This window comes from Amblyomma americanum, chromosome 10, assembly GCF_052857255.1.
Source record: "Amblyomma americanum isolate KBUSLIRL-KWMA chromosome 10, ASM5285725v1, whole genome shotgun sequence".
NCBI lineage: Eukaryota > Metazoa > Arthropoda > Arachnida > Ixodida > Ixodidae > Amblyomma > Amblyomma americanum.
Window position 1 is genome coordinate 2,972,703 of NC_135506.1, and position 24,741 is coordinate 2,997,443.

General features: G+C 46.3%; 1 protein-coding gene across 1 annotated transcript in view; it reads left to right on the forward strand.

Annotated features, from left to right (window-relative positions):
• Positions 1 to 24,065, forward strand: part of LOC144106603 (uncharacterized) — an 87,221-nt gene extending 63,156 nt beyond the window's left edge. The window contains exons 2-5 of the mRNA XM_077639450.1: positions 9,927 to 10,149; positions 18,905 to 19,050; positions 20,202 to 20,337; positions 20,605 to 24,065. Of these exons, the coding sequence (XP_077495576.1) occupies positions 9,927 to 10,149; positions 18,905 to 19,050; positions 20,202 to 20,337; positions 20,605 to 20,845 (746 nt within the window). The 3' untranslated portion in view covers positions 20,846 to 24,065. The remainder of the gene's footprint in view (positions 1 to 9,926; positions 10,150 to 18,904; positions 19,051 to 20,201; positions 20,338 to 20,604) is intronic.
• The last annotated feature ends 676 nt before the right edge of the window (positions 24,066 to 24,741 follow it).

Sequence of the window (24,741 nt, forward strand, 5' to 3'; positions counted from 1 at the left end):
CGCATTGTCATGACGTCATGCGTGACTTCGTCCAATTGTGACCAATTAGGGCGGCGCGTTGCATCTGGGTGTGTACGCCAGCGACACCGACGGCTCATGAACGGGAAAAGCGGGTGGCCTTGACAGCTGCCACTGTAAAAAAAACAAAACTGAGTATAATTTTGTTGGTGTTGGCTGAATGGCCCCATGGTGTTGTGACACATTACGAAGGGTGAGGGGTACTCGCTTTATAACCCCTTGATTCGCGGAGTTATGTACACAAGATATACAGATATACGGTATCGGATATACTGCTGGGCTGTAGCGCGCCGAATGCATAAGCTTATATTTGAGACCTTTATGCCAAGCCGCATGGCCTAGTGTGAAGTACGGCATGCTAAATGAAAGAATAAAATTCTTTTTGACGTGAATGCCTTTGCGTTTTAGGTGAGCTACGGTGAGTGCGTGATTTAATTTCTCTTGTTTCGTAAGAACGATCTATGTAGGATACCTAAAATGGACTGATTTACTTACATAACGACTTTTTGTTGTGTAAATGAGTCAGAGCAAGTAGAACTGACACCCTGGAAGCAACCTTGGGTCACAATGTACACACATGAGAACACGCCATAAATTGTATAAGTAATCATCAGAGACGTGTGTTTCATGTTTCCAAAGTAGCAAGTGGCCACAGAAATAGTCGAAGGTAAAGGCACATGCTCCGCGGCCAAAATTCTTGCAATAAATATTAATGTGTCGCTACGGTGGAGCACTAGCCACTAGAATAATTGCAACCCCATGGCCAGTCGCTGACAACTCAACTCACCTGGGAAAGGCGAGTTCCGGAAAAAAGTCCCCGGGAGAAAAGGTCGCCATTTTCGTACTAAGAAAAAATGCCCCCAAACGAGTGGCACCAAAGGCCCCGTAACGCACAGCGATTTGAGCATCCGCTTCGCATGCGGGAGATGGGAGGTTCGATGTCCACCCATCGGCTTTCTGATGGGTACAAGCTTTCCTCTGGCCTGGGGATCGGTTTGCCTTACGTTACGTGCAGCAGTTGTATGCAGTGCGCTGTAAACTGGATAGTTATCCCGGTATTGGCTTTCAGAATGGCGGCCATCAAGTCAAACATAAGATGCATAAAGCAATGCCTTGTGCACTAGACAAAAAATATATTGCCTCTGGCGCAGTCTGGTGTTGTGTCGTTTGGTTTCGTTTTATTGGCTTAAAGACCCCTTTCGGGGTATTACATAAGAGGTGGGATCATATACCATAGGCGAAGATAACTGTTGGACATGGGAAGGGACGGCTGTCGCAAGCAACGATGGGCAGGGGATGATGGCAACATTGACGTGGAGAAGGCTGTTCCTGTCGATAGCTGTTCGGGGAAAAAATGTGCCAGCAAACGTAACAGTTCTAGTAAGTGGTCGAGCAACATGAAATGGACGCGCCGTGCGGTGGTATATGAGTGAATCTGGTGTTATATATGGGGGATGGTTGAGCAAACTGTGAAATATATCTTGTGAAACAAGCAAAGGCTAGCGATGCGACGACGATTGCTAAGGTTCAAAAGTTCGGACTGAGGTTTTAATGCTCTTAATCTGGTATTGAAAGAGTAGTCGGAGTGAATGAATCTTACGGCGCAATTCTGTAAAGCTTCAAGGGCGTTAGCTAAATAAGTTTGATGTGGATGCCGGATTTGAGATCCAAACTCTAGCCTAGACCTGATGAACGATTTACAGGCTAGTAAGTTCACATGCCGTGGTGCATGTCGTATTCGATGTTTCAGAAATCCGAGAGATCTGTTTGCCGATGATATCACGTTGGTGATATGAGTGCGCCAGGGAATATCACTGCTTAAGGTTAAGCCAAGGTATTCATAAGATTGAAGAAGTACAATGGCAGAGTTGCGAATAGTGTAGTTAAATACGAGGGGCTTTTGGCGAGGATGAAAGGAGACAAGTTTGCATTTGTTAGCATTTAGTTTGATGATCCATTGGTCGCACCGTTGATGAGTGTGATTAAGATCGTTTTGAAGAGCTGCTTGGTGGGATATGTTAGTCACTGTGCGATAGATGACGCAATCGTCGGCAAGCATGCTAACATTGCATGTTACATGAGTTGGCAAATCATTAACGTAAATTAGTAACAACAGCGGAACAAGAACAGGGACTTGTGGGACGCCTGATGTTGCAGCCAGCATTGTAAGAGCAAACTGATCAGCGATCCGTGCGGTGGCACAGCCGCAGAGCCCACCCTAAACGTATTGGCTGTACAGGTGCTTTAGCTCTGGATGGTTCCACACACAGTAGTACCAGAAGGTGACCGAGAAATACTGCACTGTTCTGGTACATGAAATATATGCGGGTAAACAGAGCTGAAAAGAGGGTCCGGCGAATGCCTCCCACTTATCCCCCGAAGATGTGGAGCGCCCATTCGGCCACTCTTGATTGAGGACCAACAATCATGGAACATTTTATGCTACTGCGATTCTGTAGGCGTAATCTGGCTGGTGATTGTGGTCATGATGATGCTGATTCTGTAGGCAAGCAGCGAGACATATCAACGTCTTTTCTCTAAAAGAAATACAGCTTTTTATGCGATGAACACAACACAACTGTTATATCTCATGTACCCTGTTGATATTTTGCGTAAAGTAGCCGCAATCTCATTTAAAGGTTACCATTGTACACACATATTTCCTTTTCCTTCTTTGAAATAGTTTACTCTCTTACTGTCCTAGGTATCGGATAATTTTTCAAAAGCGCAAGTTTCTCGCTATATTTGGTGCATTCATCGAAAGCTACTCGGCACTGCGTCGTGTTGCCTGAGCCAATTTTTTTGTTACAGCACCGCTACAAGTGAGCTCTTGAATATAGTAGAGCACCGGTAGATATTCGTACACTGGGATAAAGTCATTTGACGCTCACTCAGTCGCACAAAAAGGAAACCATTTGTTTTACTTTCGCTCTATTAGGGCGTATATTACGGAGAGGACGATGCTGGCGACGCCGTGCTGAAAAATAATTCCCAGGAAGTACCGCACATGCGCAGCAGTCGCTTTCAAAGCGCGTTCCCATCTCCCTGGCCCTAATCTAAAGCGCAGCAGTGGCTCGCAGCTGGAGGATACATCAACGCGTACCGCATGCGGAACCACAAACAGCAGCCGCACCAGCACGCGGTCGGCGACTCGTAAGCGGGTCGCTCTGCATCCATGATTTACCACCAGTCTGCTTGCAGCGTGTTCTGTGCGGTAGCACGTACGCGTGTTATTCGCACTGCGTGCGCTACCCGTTTCGGTGGAATCAGCGCTTGCAATACAGTCTGCGCATGCGTGTCTCTCGCGCGTTACAGCTTGCCCGCTATACTTTCAGACTTTCTGAGTTGGCCCGTGCGTGCCTGTGTGCGCTGCTACACTGCCCCAATTTTCTCCGCGTAATATCGCATTTTTTTTGCACCTATTTCGTTTCATTTTATTTCATTTATTTTACCCTCGGGGCTTTCGCATTGCAGAAAGGGATGAACCTGACTCGCTGTATATAAATAACGTCACCAGATAAACGAATGATTTAGATGAAAGCACAGCGCGTGTGAACAGTTTCGACCTTAATGAATGCAGAAAACACCAGGACTGCAAACCACGATGTGCGAGAGGACAACGAAAAATGGTCAGACGCGACCTATATACGTTTTACTACAGTTGTTTTGCTAAAAACCTCGCTTGCGTAAACTTGCGCGCCGATTTACTTATACTCAGTGATGGCACAATCAAGCTGAAGAGTAGATATATAATTGTAGCATACGCAGAAAAAAACGGGCTAGCAGTACAATCTTAAAAATCACCAAATTTTCGTAATCCCTGGCTACAATGGACACAGCGGCGGCATCAAGGAATGCCGGTTCAACGCGGCGAAGTATGAAACTGAAGTATGTTCAGCCTCTATATCTCGAGTTTGTTTATCGATTCATTTGTTACAAAATTTCGCGAAAGAGTGAGGGAAAGACGGCCCCCCACGGGAACCTCCCGGGGCTTCACGCGTCCCGAAGATACGTTAGGACAATGAGGGGGACTCCAGACTGACTTCGACCACCTGGGAGTTCTTAACATCAACTGACATCGCACGGACAGTATTGCGTTTGGCCGTCACGCCCCGAATTCGATCCCGCGAATCCTGGACTCAGCCACCGCGGCAGGTCCTGTTAGAAAAAAAAAACACTAAGATAAATAACAAAATGCAAATGAATGGATACCACATAGAAGAAAACAATAAAAGAAAGGGTTTCTGACTCACGGATAGCGCGCAAAAAAGAAAAGGCGGTAATTCAATGTAGAACAGATACAGTTATATTTAAACAACTGGATGCCACGCAAAAATCAGGATTACTTTAGCGTTCGGAAACAGGCTTTCAGGGAGGAGTTCCACGTAGTCGTGGCAAGAAATATAAGCCCGAGAACAAATAAAGTTTGGAATAAAAATAAGGGCCGATGTTCGCCCTGACACGCTACGAGTGATAATCGCCCTTATGTGGCCGAGACAGCGTAGAGGCGGCTTGCGTCAACGGCTACCGTCTCGCTTTGTCGGGATTCAAGCGCTGACGAACTCTCCGTGTTAGACGAGCTTCAGTCCTGAGCCGTATTGAGCGATATTGCGACAGCGTCAGAGCGGGGTAAGAACGCAGACTGAACACGAGGCGAAGAGTTATTTTGGTTGCGAGATATGCCCGTCGTTAGCACTATTGGATATCTTTCTTTTATACCCCCTCTATACGACGGAGTCTGGTACTTACACCTCTGAATGAACTTTTAGCGTCGGCATAAATGTTTGCAGGGCGTAGTTGAAGGGCTACACCTTGCGACATCTTGCTTCAGCTCATCTTCCTTGCCTATCGCTGTCTTTAATGACTGCCCTCCTCTCCTTCCTGTCCTGAGCTGCCTCCTTTGACTGCTTCTCCCGAAGCTCGATCTCCAGCAGTGATCTACACCTTGCGGCATCGCCGAAGGCGAACACAAGTTAGGCGTCAACATTCCGGCTTGGGCTTGATTTGGCTTGAGCGCCTAATTCGTATACGGCGAGTGTCGGAGCATTGCGTGTAATTTCTCTCTTCCTCCGCTCTTTCTTTCCACGTTCTTTCTCGCCGCTCTTGTTTCTGAAGCGTGCAGGCGTTGGGGCCTATCGCGTGTCAGTTTTGAGCCTTTTCCTGATCTCTGCAGCCTTCATCTATCCAAAGCATATAAACCTATTCCTAATATGCGACTGTTGTGGATGCAAGTTTTTTATCCTTTCTTTTCTTTTAATCTCGAGACAGCAAGAAAAAAAAATACGTGTAATCCGCGGGTATTTCAGAGCGCGAGAGTGCTTGCTACTATGGAGAAATAAACACGCAAAAACTTGCCTTCGCACAAAAGTACCGCCAAAGGAACACGAGCTCTTCCGTAAAGTAAATACCACGTGGCGCGTTGTTCTGCGCGCCATGCTTAACGCAGGGGCGTTCACATTTGTACCTTTCCGAAAGAAGGCTTAGTCGGTTTCGTTCTTTCGAATTCGTCCTTAATTAGAGAGAAACGTTTCTGGGGCTCAAAGAAGGGAGTTGGGTGTAGGTGGGATTAAGCGCTATCGAACTTTTATCTTATGTATTTCCTCGCCGCTTCTGCGGCGTTCCGACAACGCAGCCACGTTTCCGCGCACAAAAAACGCTGCTAATCTTCCTGAGGAATAATATCTTCCTCCGGTCTGTAGCGTCTTGCTTAGTTTGCTATTTCTCTTTCCCCGCGCCGAAAGCGCACGGGCGTATTTCCCTTTTCGCCTGCATTGAAGTGCAGCCACTTCGGCCGGCGTATCGAACGAGCCGGGCGCCACCACGCCAGGTGTGCATGGAGGGTTTTAGAGTGTTGGCTGGGCGGGGATTTTCTCCCTCATAAACGGCGTCGAGGAAGGATGTCGTAACCGAAAACTGCCCCACTCTTCCGCTAGCCAGCGATGAGGTCCTGCGTGATCACGTGATTATTGTGAGACCTTTGAGATTTTGAGTGAGCGGGTGGGAGATGGTGGCGCGGTACAGCTGCCGATATCGATTTTCGCATCATTGAGGACTGAAAAGTCTGTTTATTTTTATTTTTCTCTGGGTCGGGGGCCGGGGTTGCGCTGTGTGTCCTACCAGCGTTAAGGTAGGGCATACGGCGATATTTAAGAACACGTGCTGATGATAATTTATCACCGTCGCACTAGAGTGAACGAAGTGGCTGTATTTGTGTGCGAACCAGAGCATGTGGATTAATTACATTAGTCAAAATTTTGTTTCATAAGGGCAGCTCAGTCGTAGGCCGGCGCTTCTCTCGTCCGCAGTGATGATTGGGCTGCAGCATCGCTTGTCGCCATGTCTTCCGGCCACTCACGCAGGGTTGTTACGAGATGGAAAAACTTCCTGCTTCGCCCACAGCAGCACGCTTTGCGGCGTTCAGTTCCGCCGTGTAAGGCTGTGTGGCAAAATTTGCGTCTGAACAGATGCAAACAGTTGTCCGAACCTACTGACACCTACGTAATTTGGGATAGGCTTTGTTAAACTGGGAAGCAAATGAATTAGTTCGATAGTTCCGCGCAATCTGTCAACGGTGTGGTGCCAATCGAGAGTGAGACCGTTACTGCGCGTTTCCTTTCCTCATGGCCAATTTTACAGAGTGAAACTTAAACATCAATACGCCAGTAATATATCTCACATTAATCGCTCATTTGGAGCCACCAATGCGCAATTTTGGAGCTACGAAAGAAAGCTGGCGGTCATATAGTTTCCTCAATAGCCATATTTTAAAGGAACACCTTACTTTTTGCGACAGTGTGCCTGCTGGCATAAAGCGTTATTTACAAATATAGATACATACTAGACTCTCGAAGGAAGCCCAGTAGCGTCCGGTGTGCGGCGCAAAAATCCATTCTTCTACATCCGGTGGACGGCCTGGGTGTTGTCCGCCTTATCACAAATATGTAAAGTGAGAGGCTTGAAAATTACGAGTAAGGAACAATGAAACGTGTTCACAACATTCGGGGCGCACGTGGTGAACAATTCGTGCATTGGCGGGAGATCGTTTTATTTCTTGCACGGTTTACTGATTTTGTAGTTAACGAAATTTTGTTAGCACTCAGATCCCCTTAGTAGAGTCGACCACTAGTGCAATTTCGCTATTTCGCAGTGTGCCGCTTTAATTACATCATATCCCCCCCCCCCCCCCCACACACACACACACCACCCGCCCTCCCACATACACACATTTTCTTTCCTGCTATTAGCTATAGACATGATCCATGTTCATTCTACGCTATCATTTTTATTCAGTTACCCGAGGTTCATATTTTACTTTGCAAAGAAGGCATGGTGCACAACGCTCTAGTTTTCCATGGAAGCTTTCCCCGGATTTCTAACATGCAGCTTTTTGTAAAGTACCATAACGAAGCAAAAATAGAAATTGAATGAAAAGTCGTTACAGGCACGGGGATTTTCAAAGAGCAACAGCCATTGTGCTATGCGGATCACTTTCTTTTTTTTTTCTGTCTCTCTGGTGCAGTTTGCCGCTCCCGTGTTCAGCGTTTCTAGGGCTCAGTTTCAACTTCGCAGCTGGTTGCTCCTTTTAACGTTTTTTCGCCCCAGTGCACTGAAATGTTGCTAGGCAACAGAACGCACGGTAGCCTCGATATCACTAAATTCGCAAACAACACAGGAAGTTTCGTGTTTAAGCTGATGGGCCAACTACGATTCAGAGAATTGGTTTAAAGCCGCTTAAAGAGGCCGCTTCTTAGCATAACAAGGCTCGCCTGATCGGGAAGTCGCGTAACTATTGGTTTTATTTTTGTACTTTGTTCGCGAAATTTCAGGTTACACGACGATGTTTTTGCCCACACTGTATATTTAATATTCCACCATTTTATAGTCCTCTTCTCAGTGGGTGGTATCGTTATCGTGGAATGGGTAATATATTCGTGGTCAAGTTTTATTATGGCAGCTATTTCTTCTTTACTCTCTCATCGTCTGCACTCAACAGGGGCAAATAAATGTTAATACTATTCCTATTCTCTGTTGGCAATAAACAAGGGGAAGAAATGAGAGGAACAGAAGAAAAAGAAAAAAATGCAAGCATATATCTTGCGAAATCGTGTAATGATTTGAGTTGCCGTGCAGATCACATGACCCACCGCTATCCTCCTAATCGGACTTCTTTTGTGTACCAACAGCCCTTGATTCCAGACAAATTAATTCTCGTGGTCAGGGCCACAGAGCAGTGATACGTATGTCCATAGCTCTTAATTTCGTCATTATTTAAGAATAGAAATAGGTTATCCATTCTCCGCTATACACTGCCGTACAGGGAGGCCTTCATATTTTGAACGAGATGACTTTCATCAATTTTTGATTGCGGCCGTACCTTGCGATTAGAGGTACTAAAATAAAAATTGCCCGCCGAAAGGAACTGTAACTTCCTTCCGTTACAGGATTCATGATCCAAGTATAGCCAGGAACGGGGCTTGTTGCTCCGGCTTGTTGCTGCCAAAATACGAGTAGCTGCAATCAAGGTTTCGTTATTGGGACCGCGTTCTTACGGATCGGGTATCCAATTTGCAGCGGCAATTTGGCGAGGGACGAGAGCTTACAACGGCGAGCCGGGCGTCTACAAAAGTAGGCCCGTGCCCTCTCTCCTTCAGACCACAGCGCTTGCCAGCTGAAACAAACGCCTCGAGCATAACCGTTTGGAAAAGCCCTTGCTGAATTTTTATTGCGTAAACGTTGACACTGACGCTCTTCGAGACGTGCTACAGGCCATCGGATTCACGAATGACGAAGGCAAGCAGCTAACGAGTTTCGAGGTAGCTACTGGCAAATCGGGGCTGGTACACTACACCGTCCGCAAACTGTAATGTCAGACCACAGTCAGTCCGTGGTTTGGCCTCGTATATGAGGAAATTCGCCTCAGTTTGGGCTTGATTTCACAGTGATTTCGGTAAAATGTTCAAGTGAGATTCCCGGGAGCGCCAGAAACACAGAACACATATAGTGGACCGTTCCATCGAACTGCGCAGCTATGTATTGTCGGTGCCGCTGTTTACAGCGACAAAAGCGACTGCTGCGCCTGCCTTCTCGTTCAATCCCTAGTCAAGCTTGCCGATTGTGGTGTTCACTTTAAACAGTCACATAATAACTAGGTGAACTTTATGCTCTGCTTCCGCTGTTCGCTTAGTGTAACGAACTCTATTTTAGCGTAGCTCGACTCGCACTGTGTAGGCGTGAGCCTCTAAGCTTCCAACGCATATCTGGTAGAACCGCTGCATTTAATTCATCTGTCCTGCCGCAGGCTATCATTCACTAGAATGGTCTTCCGGAACACATCGTGAGCATTCGTGATCTAGCTCGCTTTGGGGCCGATATAGCGACCTTTTTTTTTTCAAGTTACTAATGTGTCACTAAATATTGTAATTATGTTCCCACATTTCAGTTATCGATATACTAACAGTCAATAAGTTTTGTACAGACGTGTTACTCATGCACCTGCCATTATCCCTTTCTATGTAATCCCCCCACACAATACTTCGTTTTTGGAGCCTGAGACAATATGAATGAATGAATGAATGAATGAATGAATGAATGAATGAATGAATGAATGAATGAATGAATTGGCAATGGTTTAGCTCGGCTATGCCAGGATTACGTAGCGGAAGCTAAGGCGGCTTCTCCTCTGACGTCACGCCAGATGGCGAGGAGGTGGCGCCGTGGCTGGTCACGTGGTTGGTCACGTGGTGCGGCGCGACCACGGTGGGACTGCGAGCACCGCGAAACTGTGAGTTCGTGGCCAATGCAGCTTTCGCTACAAAATAACTAAATAAATAAATAAATAAATAAGTAAGTAAATAAATAAATAATAAGCTCGGTTACCTCCTGTGACCCCATCGGCAATGCTATCGCAGGCGTCGCACTGCTGTGCTCCTGTCGGCGGGACCGGAGCGCCTGCTGGGCCGCCTCCTCAGCGCGAGCTGCACCGGGGACTGGGGAAAGCAACAGTACCGGCGACGTCAGCGGCTCGTGCCACAACGAGGAGGTGTCGGAGTGCGTGAGCAAGCTGGACCTGCTGTCGAGGAACAAAAGCCTCGCGTTCGCCACCACCGAGGCCGAGCTGAGTCGGATCTGCAAGTGAGCACCCTCTCTCCCGAACAGGGACTGAGCACAGGTGTTTGGAGCAGGTGTTTTAAGCAAGGCAGTCGACTGTCGTCGTTTTCTCTTCGGGTTGCTGCCCAGTTCGTGTAGCTGCTGTCCTGATTCTCTCGGTTGGCTGAGCTGCTGACATGGTCACGTGGTGATACCGGACTCGATCTCCTGACCGGGACGAATTTTTCTTGAACTGCGAAGCCTCTAAGAAATCTGAGGGGCTGTTCCTGGTAGCCGTATGGTTGCGCTCAGGTGGAGTGTTAATGAGTAATTACTGTTTTTGATTAAATCGACACAATACCGTTTGGCTGCGCCGAATATGCTTTAAAAGATGCCTGAACTCGAACCTCGGTCGTTCATTAAAGATCTCCTTTAAGGGAGCCATGAACGCGAAAACTGGCCGGCGGCGGCGTCTGTGTGACACCTACAGCTGCGATGTGGTGTTTAGGGGATCTCCCGCTCTACACCTGCCACCTGTCTACGCTCACCCTCTCCACTTGTAGGGGAGAGGAGGGAGACGCTGGAAAAAGAATGGCTCAGCAAAAATTAAAACCACTAAGAATAAAATGACTGAGAGAAGAACAGGCCTGCGCGCAAAATATGCAGCTTCCCGAAGAACTATCTGTGAAAAAATGTAATCTGCAAGGTCGTCCAGCCCCGTGCCATCCACGTCGAACGGACGGCAGGGCTCCCTAGATCGATCAAAAAAAAAAAAAAAAGACGCCTCGATTCACGGGGCCGAAAACAACTTGATCAAGTTTTTCACTCCATACAAACACAAAACTAAGATGGCTTTCATAATTCAATGGAACTGTACAGGACTTCGAAACAACTACAGTGACATAAAAGATTTCCTAGGAGCACACGCTCCCGTCGCTTTATGTTTACAAGAGAAAAATTGAGGTCCTCAAAAAATAATTTTCTTAAGAATTGTACTGTTATCCGCCGCGACCGAAAGCAGGCGAGCAGGCTGTCAGGAGGTGTAGCCATCATAGTGAAAAACGGTGTCCCGGCTCGTGAGCTAAAACTAAAAACAAGACTCGAAGCTGTAGCAGCCACTCTGCTTGCACATAAAACCATTACAGCGTGCTCCGAATACACTGAGCCACAGCTGAAGGCAACACTCCATGACTTCGATGTTCTTTTAGAGCACCTACCAGAGCGTTACCTGATAGCTGGAGACTTTAATGCACACTTTTGGTTTTGGCGAAGCGAGAAAACTGACGCTGGAGGACAGCTTACAGATGATTTTGTTCTATGCTGTGACGCCTGTTTGCTGAACTCGGGGAAAACCACATACTGCTCCAACTTCGGAGGAAATGAGCGTTTTAGATTTGTCTTTTGGTTTGGTTTGTGGGGGTTTAACGTCCCAAAGCGACTCAGGCTATGAGGGATGTCGTTGTGGAGGGCTCCGGAAATTTCGACCACCTGGGGTTCTTTACCGTGCACTGACATCGCACTGTACACGGGCCTGTAGAGTTTCGCCTCCATCGAAATTCGACCGCCGCGGCCGTCTTTCGGGTCAGCAGCCGAGCGCCATACCCGCTGAGCCACCGCGGCGGCTCAGATTTGTCTTTTAGTTCACCGTATGTTTTTAGTTATTTTAGCTGGAGTGTTCTAGACAATCCATATGGAAGCAATCATCGTCCTGTCATAATAAGTCTGTCATCCTCGCCAACAGTCATTCCGACAAAATCAAGGCGCTGGAAGCTACATTTAGCTAACTGGGCATTGTTTAGAGAAAAAGCGAGTTTAGAGGATATCATTTTAAAAAATCATAGCATAGATGAGATAGATGAAATGTTCACATGTATTCTTTCTGCCGCACATGTCATCATCATCATCAGCCTTACTACACCCACTGCAGGGCAAAGGCCTCTCACATGTCTCTCCAATTAACCCTATCCTTTGCCAGCTGCATCCACCCTTTGCCTGCAAACTTCCTAATCTCATCCGCCCATCTAACCTTCTGCCGCCCCCTGCTACGCTTACTTTCTCTTGGAACCCACTCCGTTACCCTTAAAGACCAGCGGTTATCTTGCCTTCGCATTACATGCCCTGCCCAAGCCCATTTCTTTCCTCTTAATTTTGACTAGGATGTCATTAATCCGCGTTTGTTCCCTCACCCACTCTGCCCGCTTCCGATCTCTTAACGTTACACCTATCATTTTTCTTTCCATGGCTCGCTGCGTTGTCCTTAACTTAAGCTGAACTCTTTTCGTTAGCCTCCACGTTTTTGCCCCGTAGGTGAGTACCTGTAAGATTATGCTGTTGTACACTTTCCTCTTGAGGGAAATTGGTAAACTGCAACTCATGATCTGCGAGAATTTGCCATATGCGCTCCACCCCATTCTTATCCTTCTAGTTATCTCCCTCTCATGATCCGGATCAGCTGTCACTACCTGCCCTAAGTAGACGTATTCCGGCACAATTTCTAGGCTCTCGCTGCCAATTGTGAACTGTTGTTCCCTTGCTAGGCTGTTGAACATTACCTTGGTTTTCTGCATGTTAATTTTTAGACCCATCGATCTGCTCTGTCTGTCTAACTCGTTGATCATGATTTGCAGTTCACCTCCTGAGTGACTCAGCAAGGCAATGTCGTCAGCAAATCTCAGATTATTTAGGTATTCTCCATTTATTCTTATTCCCAACTGTTCCCAATTCAGGCCTCGAAATACCTCCTGCAAACATGCGGTGAACAGCATTGGCGAGATCGTGTCTCCTTGCCTGACGCCCTTCCTTATTGGAATTTTATTGCTGACTTTATGGAGGACTATAGTAGCTGTGCAGTTGCTATATATATCTTCCAGTATTTTGACATAAGGCTCTTCTACCCCCTGATTACGCAATGCCTGTATGACTGCTGAGGTTTCCACTGAGTCGAATGCTTTCTCGTAATCAATGAAAGCTATATACAGAGGTTGGTTATATTCTGCGCATTTCTCTATCACCTGATTGATAGTGTGAATATGATCTATTGTGGAATATCCTTTACGAAAGCCTGCCTGATCATTTGGTTGATTAAAGTCTAACGTTGCCCTGACTCTATTAGCGATTACCTTAGTAAATACTTTGTAGGCAACGGATAGTAAGCTGATCGGCCTGTAATTTTTCAAGTCCTTGGCGTCTCCCTTCTTATGAATTAATTTTTCAAGTCCTTGGCGTCTCCCTTCTTATGAATTAAGATAATGTTTGCATTCTTCCAAGCTTCTGGTACAGTCGAGGTCATAAGGCAATGCGTATACAGGGTGGCTAGTTTTTCTAGCACGATGTCCCCTCCATCCTTCAACAGATCTGCTGTTACCTGATCCTCCCCAGCTGCTTTTCCCCTTTTCATTGCTTCTAAGGCTTTCTTTACTTCATCTTTCGTTACTGGCGGGATGACGCATTGCTGTGCACTGCTTTCTCATTAGCGCTCTGATTACATTGGCTACTGTACAGGTCCGTGTAGAACTCTTCGGCTACGTTAACTATCTTATACATATTGCTAATGACATTGCCCTGCTTGTCTCTTAATGCATACATCTGGTTTTTACCTATGCCTAGTTTCCTCTTCACTGTTTTTAGGCTACCTCCGTTCTTTATAGCATGCTCGATTCTCTCCATATTAAACTTCCTTATGTCGGCTACCTTGCGCTTATTTATTAACTTTGATATCTCCGTTAGTTCTATTTTATCGGTAGTGTTAGATGCCTTCATGTTTTGGCGCTTCTTAATCAGATCTTTCGTCACCTGAGATAGCTTCCCGGTATCTTTTCGAACTGTCCTACCGCCTACTTCTACTGCGCACTCCGTAATTATTGATGTCAGGTTATCGTGCATTGAATGAACATCAAGATCATCTTCCTCAGTTAAAGCCGAGTATCTGTTTTGCAGCGCTATCCTAAACTCCTGTGCTTTCCCTCTTACGGCTAACTCGTTAATGGTCTTCTTCTTCGCTAGCTTCTTCCGTTCCCTCTTCAAGTCTAGGCTAATTCTAGACCTTACCATTCTATGGTCGCTACAACGCACCCTTCCGAGGACGGCCACATCCTGAATGATGCCAGGTTTAGCGCATAGTATGAAGTCGATTTCATTTTTAATCTCACCATTGGGGCTCTTCCAGGTCCACTTCCTGTTTTCTCGTTTGCGGAAGAAGGTATTCATGATCCGTAAATTATTTCTATCCGCGAATTCGACTAATACCTCTCCCCTGCTATTTCTAGAGCCTATCCCATAGTCACCTACCGCGTGGTCGTCAGCCTGCTTCTTGCCCACCTTCGCATTGAAGTCGCCCATCAGTACAGTGTACTGCGATTTTACTCTATTCATTGCTGATTCTACGTCCTCATAGAAGCTTTCAACGGTCTGGTCATCATGGCTGGATGTGGGTGCGTAGGCCTGCACCACTTTCAGCTTGTACCTCCTATTCAGCCTAATTGCTATAGCTGCTACCCTCTCGTTAATACTGTAGAACTCCTCTACGTTGCCAGCTATATCCTTATTAATGAGGAAACCCACACCTAGTTCTCGTCTATCCTCTAACCCGCGATAGCAAAGTATGTGTCCGTCCTTAAGTACTGTATACGCCTCACCTGTCCTCCTAACTTCGCTAAGCGCTATCACCTCCCATTTAATTCCCGCTAGTTCCTCGAACAGCACTGCTAGGCTAGCCTCACTAGCTAAAGTTCTAGCGTTAAACGTTGCCAGGTTCAGATTCCAATGGCGGCCTGTCCGGAGCCAGATATTCTTAGCACCCTCCGCTGCGTCACAGGTCTGACCGCCGCCGTTGTCAGTTGCTCTGCAGCCGCTGGGGACTGAGGGCCGAGGGTTAATTGGTTTGATCATAGAAGGTTGTGGCCAAGTACTACACCAGGGTGGCCAAATCCTGCTCTGGTGAGAGAGTGCGTTGTCGGTTCTGGTCACCGAGATAAGGCCGCACTCCAGGCCTGGTTATGCAATTCCATCGACACGCGGATTTTTTTTTTTAACCCGGTGGAGAATTGCGCGGCACCAGGATTTGAACCCCGGTCCTCTTGCACGCGAGGCGGATGTTCTACCTCTACACCATCGCTGCATCAAACCAATTAACCCTCGGCCGCACATGTATTAATTCCAATATCCACAGAAGTGGTGCGCCACAACCACAAAGTGTGGCACACACGAGAATGTAAGGAGGCAAACAAAAAACAAAAAAAAACAGAATTAAGCCTGGGGAGTCTTTCGCAGATATCCAGCACACGAGAACCTTATTTTTTTTTTTAAAGGCGAGAGCACAAGCGTGGCGTATTCAGCGCATGGCCGAGGAAACATTATGGCAAGCTTATGTCTCTTCTATAAACAGCTCTACCACATCGAAACAAATGTGGGAGCAGGTTTGAAAACTAAATGGCAGCTACTCACCGTTCACAATTCCTCTTTGGAACATACCTGGTACCCAAACAAGTATAGGGGAACAGGCAGAGATATTAGCGGAGCACTTCGCTGTTGTTTCTAGTTCTTCGCGCTGTACCCAGTCATTTTTTTAAATAAAAAGATATAGCCAGAAAACAAGCACTTCCAACAAGTGGAGGTGCTAATGGAAAATACAACAATGTAATTACCGCCCAAGAAATCAATAGAGTACTGTCTGCCGACAAAAAAAACTGTTCCAGGACTCTACCAAATACATTATGACATGCTTGCCCATCTTTCCCAGTCCGCCGCAGAAGCACTTTTTATTTTCTCCAACAAAATATTCATAGAAGGTAAAATATCTAAGGAGTGGAAAAGAGCTGTTATAGTACCATTCCTGACGCCTGGTAAGCCAACAACCTCTTCTAGTAGCTATAGGCCAATAGCTGTCTTGCTAAATCATTTGAAAACGCTGTGAACATTAGGCTGATATTTGTTCTTGGATCTCGTGAATTTCTTGACACCCACCAGTGTGGATTTAAAAAAAAAATATTGTTCAACAACTTATTATATCATCCGCCTTGAATATACATTCGGAGAAACATTCATACACAAACAGCATTGTCTAGCAATTTTCTTTGATATGGAGAAGGCTTATGATACCACCTGGAGGTTCGGGATTCTCCGCGACCTAGTAGATCTCGATATCTGTGTGAGGATGCAGAACTTCTTAAAACATTTTCTGTCTGACCATTCATTTCCTATACGCCTAGGTTCCACCCTTTCCAAAAAATTCGTTCAAGAGAATGTGGTATCATAGGGGTGTATTTTAAGTACTGGCCTGTTTGTCGTGAGAATGAATTCCATAGCTAAGATCATTCCCAAAGTCCATTATGTATTCTATTTATGTCGATGGCCTCCAAATAGCATGCACATTCTCCAGCCTTTCAACCTGAGAGCGACAGATACAACTGACATTGAATAGACTTGCGGTTTGGGGCGACAGAAATTGGTCAAGTTCTCCCCACAAAAAACAGTTGCTGTTCTTTTATCGCTAAAAAAAGGTTTGCAGATTGATCTCACCCTGCACTTAAATTAAATTATACTTCCAATAAAACAAGAACATAAATTTTTGGGCATAACATTTGACAGAAAACTCACATTCCTGCCACACATAACATCGTCAAAAAGAAAGCTTCCCGATCACTGAATATACACAATTTACTGTCTGAAAACGTTGAGGAACTGATAGAATATGTCTTTTACAAATCTACCGGTCCGTAGTACGCTCTACCCTAGACTATGGATGCGTTGTGTATAGGTCTGCGAGGCCATCATATTTAAAGCGACTGGGCCCAGTGCATAACCTTGGTTTACGTCTTGCGATTGGCGCATACTGAACATTCCCCATCAATAGTCTCTGTGTCGAAATCAATGAACCCTCCTTTACAGACAGAAGAACTGTGCTCACATGCGCATATGTCCTGAAAATTCGTTCAGTGCGGAAACATCTCTGTTATTCCATAGTTACGAATTGCACCTCAAGAACACTGTTGAACAACAAGCCCCAGTCAATCAGACCTCTGTTTCGCCGCTTCGAGTATATTTGCCAAAACTTGGAAATACTGGATATCTTTCGATGTCGCCTCAAGGCAGGACCCACTTCCCCCATGGTACAGTCTTCCCACTATATGTGACTTTAACACACTTTCGAAAAAGCGAACACCACACAAATAAATATTCCAGGAATAGTTGGAACTGCAAGGAAAATATGTGAACTGCACATAATTTTACACTCACGGCTCAAAAACAGCAGATTATGTCGGAAGCGCGGTAGTGTAAGGAAACTGGCAAAAAAATAGTAAAACTGCCGAACTGTGGCATCCATTAATACTGTCGAATGTTATGCTGTCTCTGTAGCTGTAAGCAGAATAATAAATAACAGTATTGAAAACAGCATAATCTGCTCAGATTCACTTAGCCTGCTCACGGCATTACATTCCAGAAATGCAGTCGAACACTTGGTAGGAAACATGTTACATAACATAAAAAAAGTCACAACACAGGGGCATATGATGAAACTCTGCTGGGCGCCGAGCCATATTGGAATGGCTGGAAATGAAAGGGCCGACCTGTATGCTGCAGAAGCTCGCAGTCACCATTCCCCGTAGGGACTGCATGAAATTAACACATAGTAATTTGAAGGCTAAATGGCAGACAACTTGCGATAATGAAATGAACAACATGCTGCATTTTCTAAAGCCTGTCCTCGGGGAATGGAAGACCTGTGCGCACCAGGAACGTTTCATAGAAATTTTATGTCGTTTCCGCATAGGACACATACACCTAACACATAACTTCTTAGTGACGAATCAAGACAAACCTCTTTGTGAAAGACGTGGAGACGAGCTCACTCTAAACCATGTTTTACTGTCATGCTCAAAACTCTAAAAACTAATAAAAAGTATTTTACTCAGTTTTATAATGGACACACCCCTTTTCACCCATTGCTGCTCTTAGGAGGCAATGCAATTATGGACATACCTTATGTTTTTAGCTTTTCAAGAGAAACTGTTTTTTTAATAAACTGTAAATTATAACCAAGCGCCTCACTTGTCTTTACTTCACCTCAGCCACTTTCTCATCCCCGGGAAGAATGCGGAGGTGTCTAATTCAATGGTTGAGAGCCTCGAGACCCTTGCCCCGCCAAGGATGGCCGCTGAGGTTACCTGACTTTCTTTAAAGCCTTTACCATGAGCCATTTCAAAAAAATTTTCTCGTTTACCTTCAGTATACGCGGTACGAAATAACATTTTAGGCCCTTTATGCCACCATTGTTTTACACTTTTTTTTTATAAAATCCTCCACAGAACAATTTTCTATACCTTGTGTGGGGCGCATGACGCCTTAGATGCTTATGCGCCACAAAACACGACACAACACAACACACAACACAACACTGTCATCATTATTTTGCTCCTGCTTTTCACCTGCAGTCAGAAAAGGGTAGTGTGAATGAAACTGAGGGGAAGGGTGGTGATGATGATTGATATTGCTCTGTGACAGTGGTAAAAGGAACCTGGAGCACTAGAGCCTTACTAAAGGTCCTCAAGACAAGGTGCAGTAGTGATTGTTTTGAGCGGCGCGTTAGTCGCACATCGCAAACGATACGTATTCTAAACATATTAGCGTAGCCGTCTTCAAAGGCAAAAATCGGGTGATACATGGCAAAGCTTTGAGAGTACACTTTATCCGGCTCCCAGTGTCGAAGCCACGTCCCTCCTTCCCTTCACCTTTCACGCGTGCTTACTCGATCAGTGCGGACTAGTGAATAACGGCGTCGTTATGTTGACTTCTTCGCACGCAGCCACCTCACTGATGCCATGGAGTGCGTGAACGGCTTCACCAGGCGCTGCTTCAACGAGAGGCAGCGGGAGATCTACAGGAGACTCACGAGTGGTGCTGCACAGCTCATCGAAGACTTCTGTCGGGAAGGATCCCGCTTTAGGCTCAGTGAGTAGTCGAAGCAATTCTTTCTACCGCCGCGAAGTGGCCATCTCAAGATGAATAAAGCGCAGCTGCGTGAGGGAGCGTGTTGCTAAAAACGAGGCATCGGCTACAGTCGGTGATGCGAGGTGCTGGATGTAACAAGGGTATGGTGATGCCGAGCTGCTTGGGACCGAGCCACATGATGGCGCCACGATGAGGTCGGTGGTGTGCGCGGCGACGGCGCCCGCTAGACAGAAGTGCGTAGATATTGTGAGTGTGGGCGGATATGATGTAGTGCGCAAGTACCGCATGTGACTAGTTAAGCACCTTGGCACTGAAATGCTGCGAAATCGCAGGTGCTCTGGTGACTGATGTAGTAGGTAAAAGCACCGCTCAATCCCAAACCCTTGTTACGTACAAATTAAGGCACCTTACTAGCCGTCACTGTCTCTCGGTTTCACAGAATTGCACTGGTCTTCGGAGATTAACTACAAGTTTTCGTTTCAGATCAGTGGGGGGGGGGGGGGGGAGTAGCTGTACTGGAGAACTAATAATGAACTAGTACACTTTTTATGGACTGTGTCCCTTCAGGACAAGGGAGTTTAAGGTAGTTAAGTAGGATCCTTGGCTGCTTGTGCACGATCTGTTCTTGCTCCTGGCTTTTATGTCAAGAGGAGCAGCTTGTCCTCCGGCACACAGTCTCAGAGACTGGCGATGGGGATGGTTCATTCTGGGGAATATCCAGTCTTCGTAGGCCTGGACTTGTGGGGCCTTGTGAGGTAGATAAATAAAATGCAGTTCAAGGAAGCTTTGTTTGTTGCGATAGCATCGCTATCTATAACTCTTAATCAGTGCATATCATGCAAGGTTCGTCACGCGCGTCCTAAATCCGAACAAGAAGGTAACAGCCTGATATCGCTGGCGTGACATTAAGTGACAAGGAAATTCAATATCTGGACTTGCACATGACATAGGTTGTTTACCTCCTTTTGTCGTTTTTTTCTGCTTTTTATATTTTTATATTTTATTGCTTACGTTCACTATATATTACCACTTTTCGTTCTTCAATAAACTTAGTTGCTAGTCAGCGCTTGTCTTGCCTTTGTCCCGCCTTTCTTGCGATGTTCACCCACCATGTTTCGCTGGCGTGCAATGCTCTGCCATTGTTTGCGCAGCATACCTGAAGCACTCCAAGTGCTACAAGGAGCTTCAGGATGACTACAACCACTGCGCCGCGGTCTACATGGCTCAGCGCGCCGAGCTCCAAGGACAGGTTGTGAGCCCACAGGAGAAGATACGGCTCTCTTGCTGGTATGCCTAAATTGGCCTCACGTGAACCTTAAATCATAAATGATTATCTTGTCATAGAAACTCCTCAAGTGTTAAATTTTTTATGAAGAATTTGTCAACATTGCGGAGAAGGCCGATAAGATGTCCTCGAAAAGTGTTTACATAAGTTTCGCGCTTGCCTTGTGATAGCATTAGGTATTTCCGACCGCAAGCAAGCAGTCGTGCCATTGCAAAACTGAGGTCGCTGTCGTAAAAGTCCTGGCGTAACGTGTCTCTTTCCTCGCGCAGCCAGATGGACGGCTACAAACACTGCGCCAAGGGTGCCGTGCTCCGTCACTGCGATGTGGAAGCAGCCGAGCTCGCAGAAGACATCATCGTCAAGGCCGGTGGCTACCTCCTTTCCACCCACTGCGCAGGCTACCGCATCAACGAGCCCACCTGCAGCAGCTGTTCTGGAAGGACAGCTTTCTCTTTGCCGACGGTCCTCGCGCTGGCAGCTTGGATGCATCATCTTTCCACAAGAGAGTAGTCTTTGAGTCGTCGGAGCCTCATGCAATCACTGAACACACGCTATAGTGGTGTGCCACAGCATTTTGGGCCGCACCTTCAAGACACAAGGGACAACACATGTCGGTGGCCACTGAAGTGTGTGTTTGGGGTCAACACCTCACGAAGCAAACGAAAAACACAAGAGACAACACATAATGTCGTGTGAGGCCCAGTGATGCCCTACAGCCAGCACAGCTTGTGTCGATCACTGTATTGTTTCTCAAATGTGCCGAAAGATTCAATTCTGGTAGCTTGAGTAGTGACTTCTTTTTCTTGAGAAAGACATTAGGCCCGTTGTATTTCTATCCTTCACGGCACTACTTCAGAATAAGGAGAAATTGGAGGAGTAACGAAACACTGAAGCTTTGATCGGCTGTTGGAGGCGCTGCAGTACGCGCTGTCTCCGCCTTTGCGGTAGCTGCGCTGGACCCAGGAGATGGGAACATCTACTACATTGCACACTAAGCATAGTAGTCCACGCAGACAGGTGCCAAAGATTGGAACAGGACTCCGAATAATGAGCCGCAACGAAGGGCATATTAGCCGAGTTCGTATTTCACAGCGAACGCGCTCAGTAATGCGCTGTGCCTGGCCATAACAGGAGCTTCTTTTCGACTGCATATTCTAGCTGCCGTCCTCGCCTTGTAGATGATATTACACCACAAAATGGTGGATTGCTGGATACCGGATATAGCAGAACTGTGTGCAGGCTGTGCAGTGCTCGTAGGCAGCAAATTTTCAACGCCAGTCTCTAGGGGGACCATGGCTACTGGTCTACTCGCATTTAAGCTACTACTTGTTTCAAACGATTAAAAACAAAAACAAAGTAAGCTGTATTCTTAACAAGCCCCGATTTACCTGTATCGGAACGGCGCACGTGGCTTGACGGACGCTTGCCACTTTTTGTGGAGCTTTTTGATGTCCGTACAACGTAAGACCGAAAGTTCAATTTCAAAAGTGCCCCAGGGACAAGAGCTTATTGCAACGATATTTTAATTTCTGCAAGCTGCCAGGGAGACACGTGTAGGAGCCTTTGTTCGGATTCCGTACCAACAAAAGCCAACAGAACTCGATGAGCGCACAGCAACCCGGGATTGCTTTCTTCGAACGTACAATCGTTGTCACAGTGAACGGTAGCAGATGAAGAACGTCGCATGATTAGTTCGCCAGGTTGATTGTGTCTCAAGTTCTGTGCCCTTGAAAAACGGCGAACTGAAATGACAGCAGAATACGAATGTAATGAAACTCCACCGGAGACAGCGAAATTAAACTGAGAACGGCGCTCTGCCCTCTGCTTTGTCGACAAAGAAGACAGGAAGAAGGAATTCCCATTGAATTGTCCAAGCTTGGTGTGCAACGAAGTGGAAATGTTCTCCTCCTTCCAAGAGCAGCAAACGAAGAGCCCAAGCCGTTCCTGTCACCTGGAAAACTATGCTCCAAGGCTGGCTTCATCACGATGCTGTAGCAGACTCTTTTTCAGGGTTAGAACTGTTTGTGCAAGTTAAGCCTTGGAGCTTGGAACATTTTTCTACGCGGGCCCTGTGACGTGCTGGTGCAGATGAGACCGTTCGCTTGGTGCTCGAACAGACGCTGTCGCCAGCGGACAACTGACATGGACTGCTTCGTCGTTTTACCGACTTTTATTCCATGATCATTATTGTCGTGCGTGGTGCCTCACCACAGGTGGCGTAAAAAGTTGTGTACATGCACTGCTGTATCTTTCTTGTTATTCTGGCGCATTGAGCATTCTGGTGATTGCATACCAGAACAGTGCTCTGACACCAGCCTTTGTATTGCCGTCACCACTTCGTGATAGTATGCTTTGAAAGGCATGGCCCATCAACCATGGAACGTGCAAGACGGTTGCACAGCGGCATTGTTTATTACACGTGGTGAACACGCGACAGACGCTTTCGCTCTGACTGCTCGCCGTGCAGTGCAGGCTGAGGGTGGAATTAGTTTAATTCTCAGAGGTGCAGCCAAAGACACGGCAATTGGTACCATGTACTGCTTGCTGCCTTAGAATGCATTTTTCCTGGCGCTTATCAAGGATCAGTGATAAAGATAAAAGACAAGGCGAACGCTAGCGTTCGCTGTGTCTGTATTCTCGGTTGTCTCTTGTCCTTCATCAGCGCTAAGAAAAGTGCATTCCGAGACTGGTGGCCAACTAGCCCCAATTAAAGCTTTAATCACCGACTGCAGCTTCTGACAGCGCACCTAGTTGCTCTGCAGAGTTATTTTTCAGTCAGTATTCCTGAGAATAAGGACTTGTTTCTCTTTAAACTGCCTAGCAGTTTTCTGAATTTTTGTATTTCGATAGGGGCAAATCTTTCGGGAATTGAATACGTGTGCCCGTTGCGGTGGATTCGTTTTATTGTTTTGTTTGATATATAAGCCAATACAAAGCATTGCCTTTCAGTAAGAACAAGAGGTCCCACTATAGCTGTGGTATTTTGGTGCCGAGCACGTGGTGGTGGGTTCGATCCCGCGGCTACGATGACCCCATCTAGACGGATGCGAAGTGCAAAAAGCTGTGGGAGCACTTAGGCAATTATTAATAGGAAATGCGTTAGCATCAGGCCGTCGTCGCCGCGCTGCCGTTATATACAGCTTTTCCTGCCAAAGTATGGCCTAGTCCTGGTTTATCCGCCATCTTAAATTTTGGAGCCCTAAATTCTGGGAGTGGGTCAAGTTGGGTCCCATTTCGGACTTATTTTGGGGTCTCAAGTTTAAGGACTGGGCCAACCTGGGTCCCGTTTCGGAATCTGTCCTGCACTGGGATTTGCCCGCCGTGGTCACGTGATCTCAAAGGTATCGACTGATCAGGGAACGCCCTGACGTCCAGCGGCGGGGTTTTGTTGTGACGATAGCTCTAATGCTATCGCATTAAAACACCGGGCTACTGAAATTTCGGCGCCTTTCGAAGAGACCACGTGGCGAAAATAAAAACCGTAGTTGTGCCTACGGCGTTCTTGAGAACCCAGAGAGTAGCTTTTGATCGAAAAAATCTATTACATTGAAATCTCGTTGTCGAGAACCTGGGCAAAGGAATGTGTAAATGCTCCTTAAGCTGCACCAGCACAGCTCAGGTTTCGCTGGGAATTGGATTTGTTTTAACCAAGCGGAAGGAAATTATTTCGTTCAAAGAAAAGACATTTATGTACTTTTTTCCTGCTTGAAATAAATTCATGTTTTGTTTATAAGAGGTCTGGGTAGTCGACTCAACGTCACAAACGCCCAGCTGAAACCTTTGATAGAACAGATAGTTCTTGCGTTCGATCGCGAACCTTTGCTCTGGTCTTCTACTCTCGGCGACATCAATGAGAGACCACTTATTCTCTCTAGGCTGTGTGGTCTTGTAATTCATATATATCCCTTTTCTTCCAAGTTCATAAGCATAGCATGAATAACCCACCCTCCTTCCTAAGCGACCACATGCACAGTGTGATAAACAAACTAACAATCAATGCTCATGGGAGAAGTATTACACGGCTTAGAAATAGTTCGAATTACTCGCTCACACGACTAAGTGTTCTTTCTTCATCATCGGTTGTACCAACCATAATAAAAAATAATCCATGAATTTCTGGAACACGGTTGACCCAAAACGCTCACAACCATTGGAACTGTACTGTCACCAGAACAATACGATTCCAGCTAGTGAAAGAGTCGACGATCTTAGCCGCAGTTTATGCTCTGTATAAAAAATCTGACAACAGCTTACCAGATTTTCTTCATCACGATTACGCAAGCATGCCTGATTTTACTTTTAATGTTAGGATTATTGCGAAGTTATTAGGTTATATCTTCATCAGGCTTCGATGGTACCAACGTTAAAAACCTAAAAAACACAAAAACGACATCATAAGTGGGATT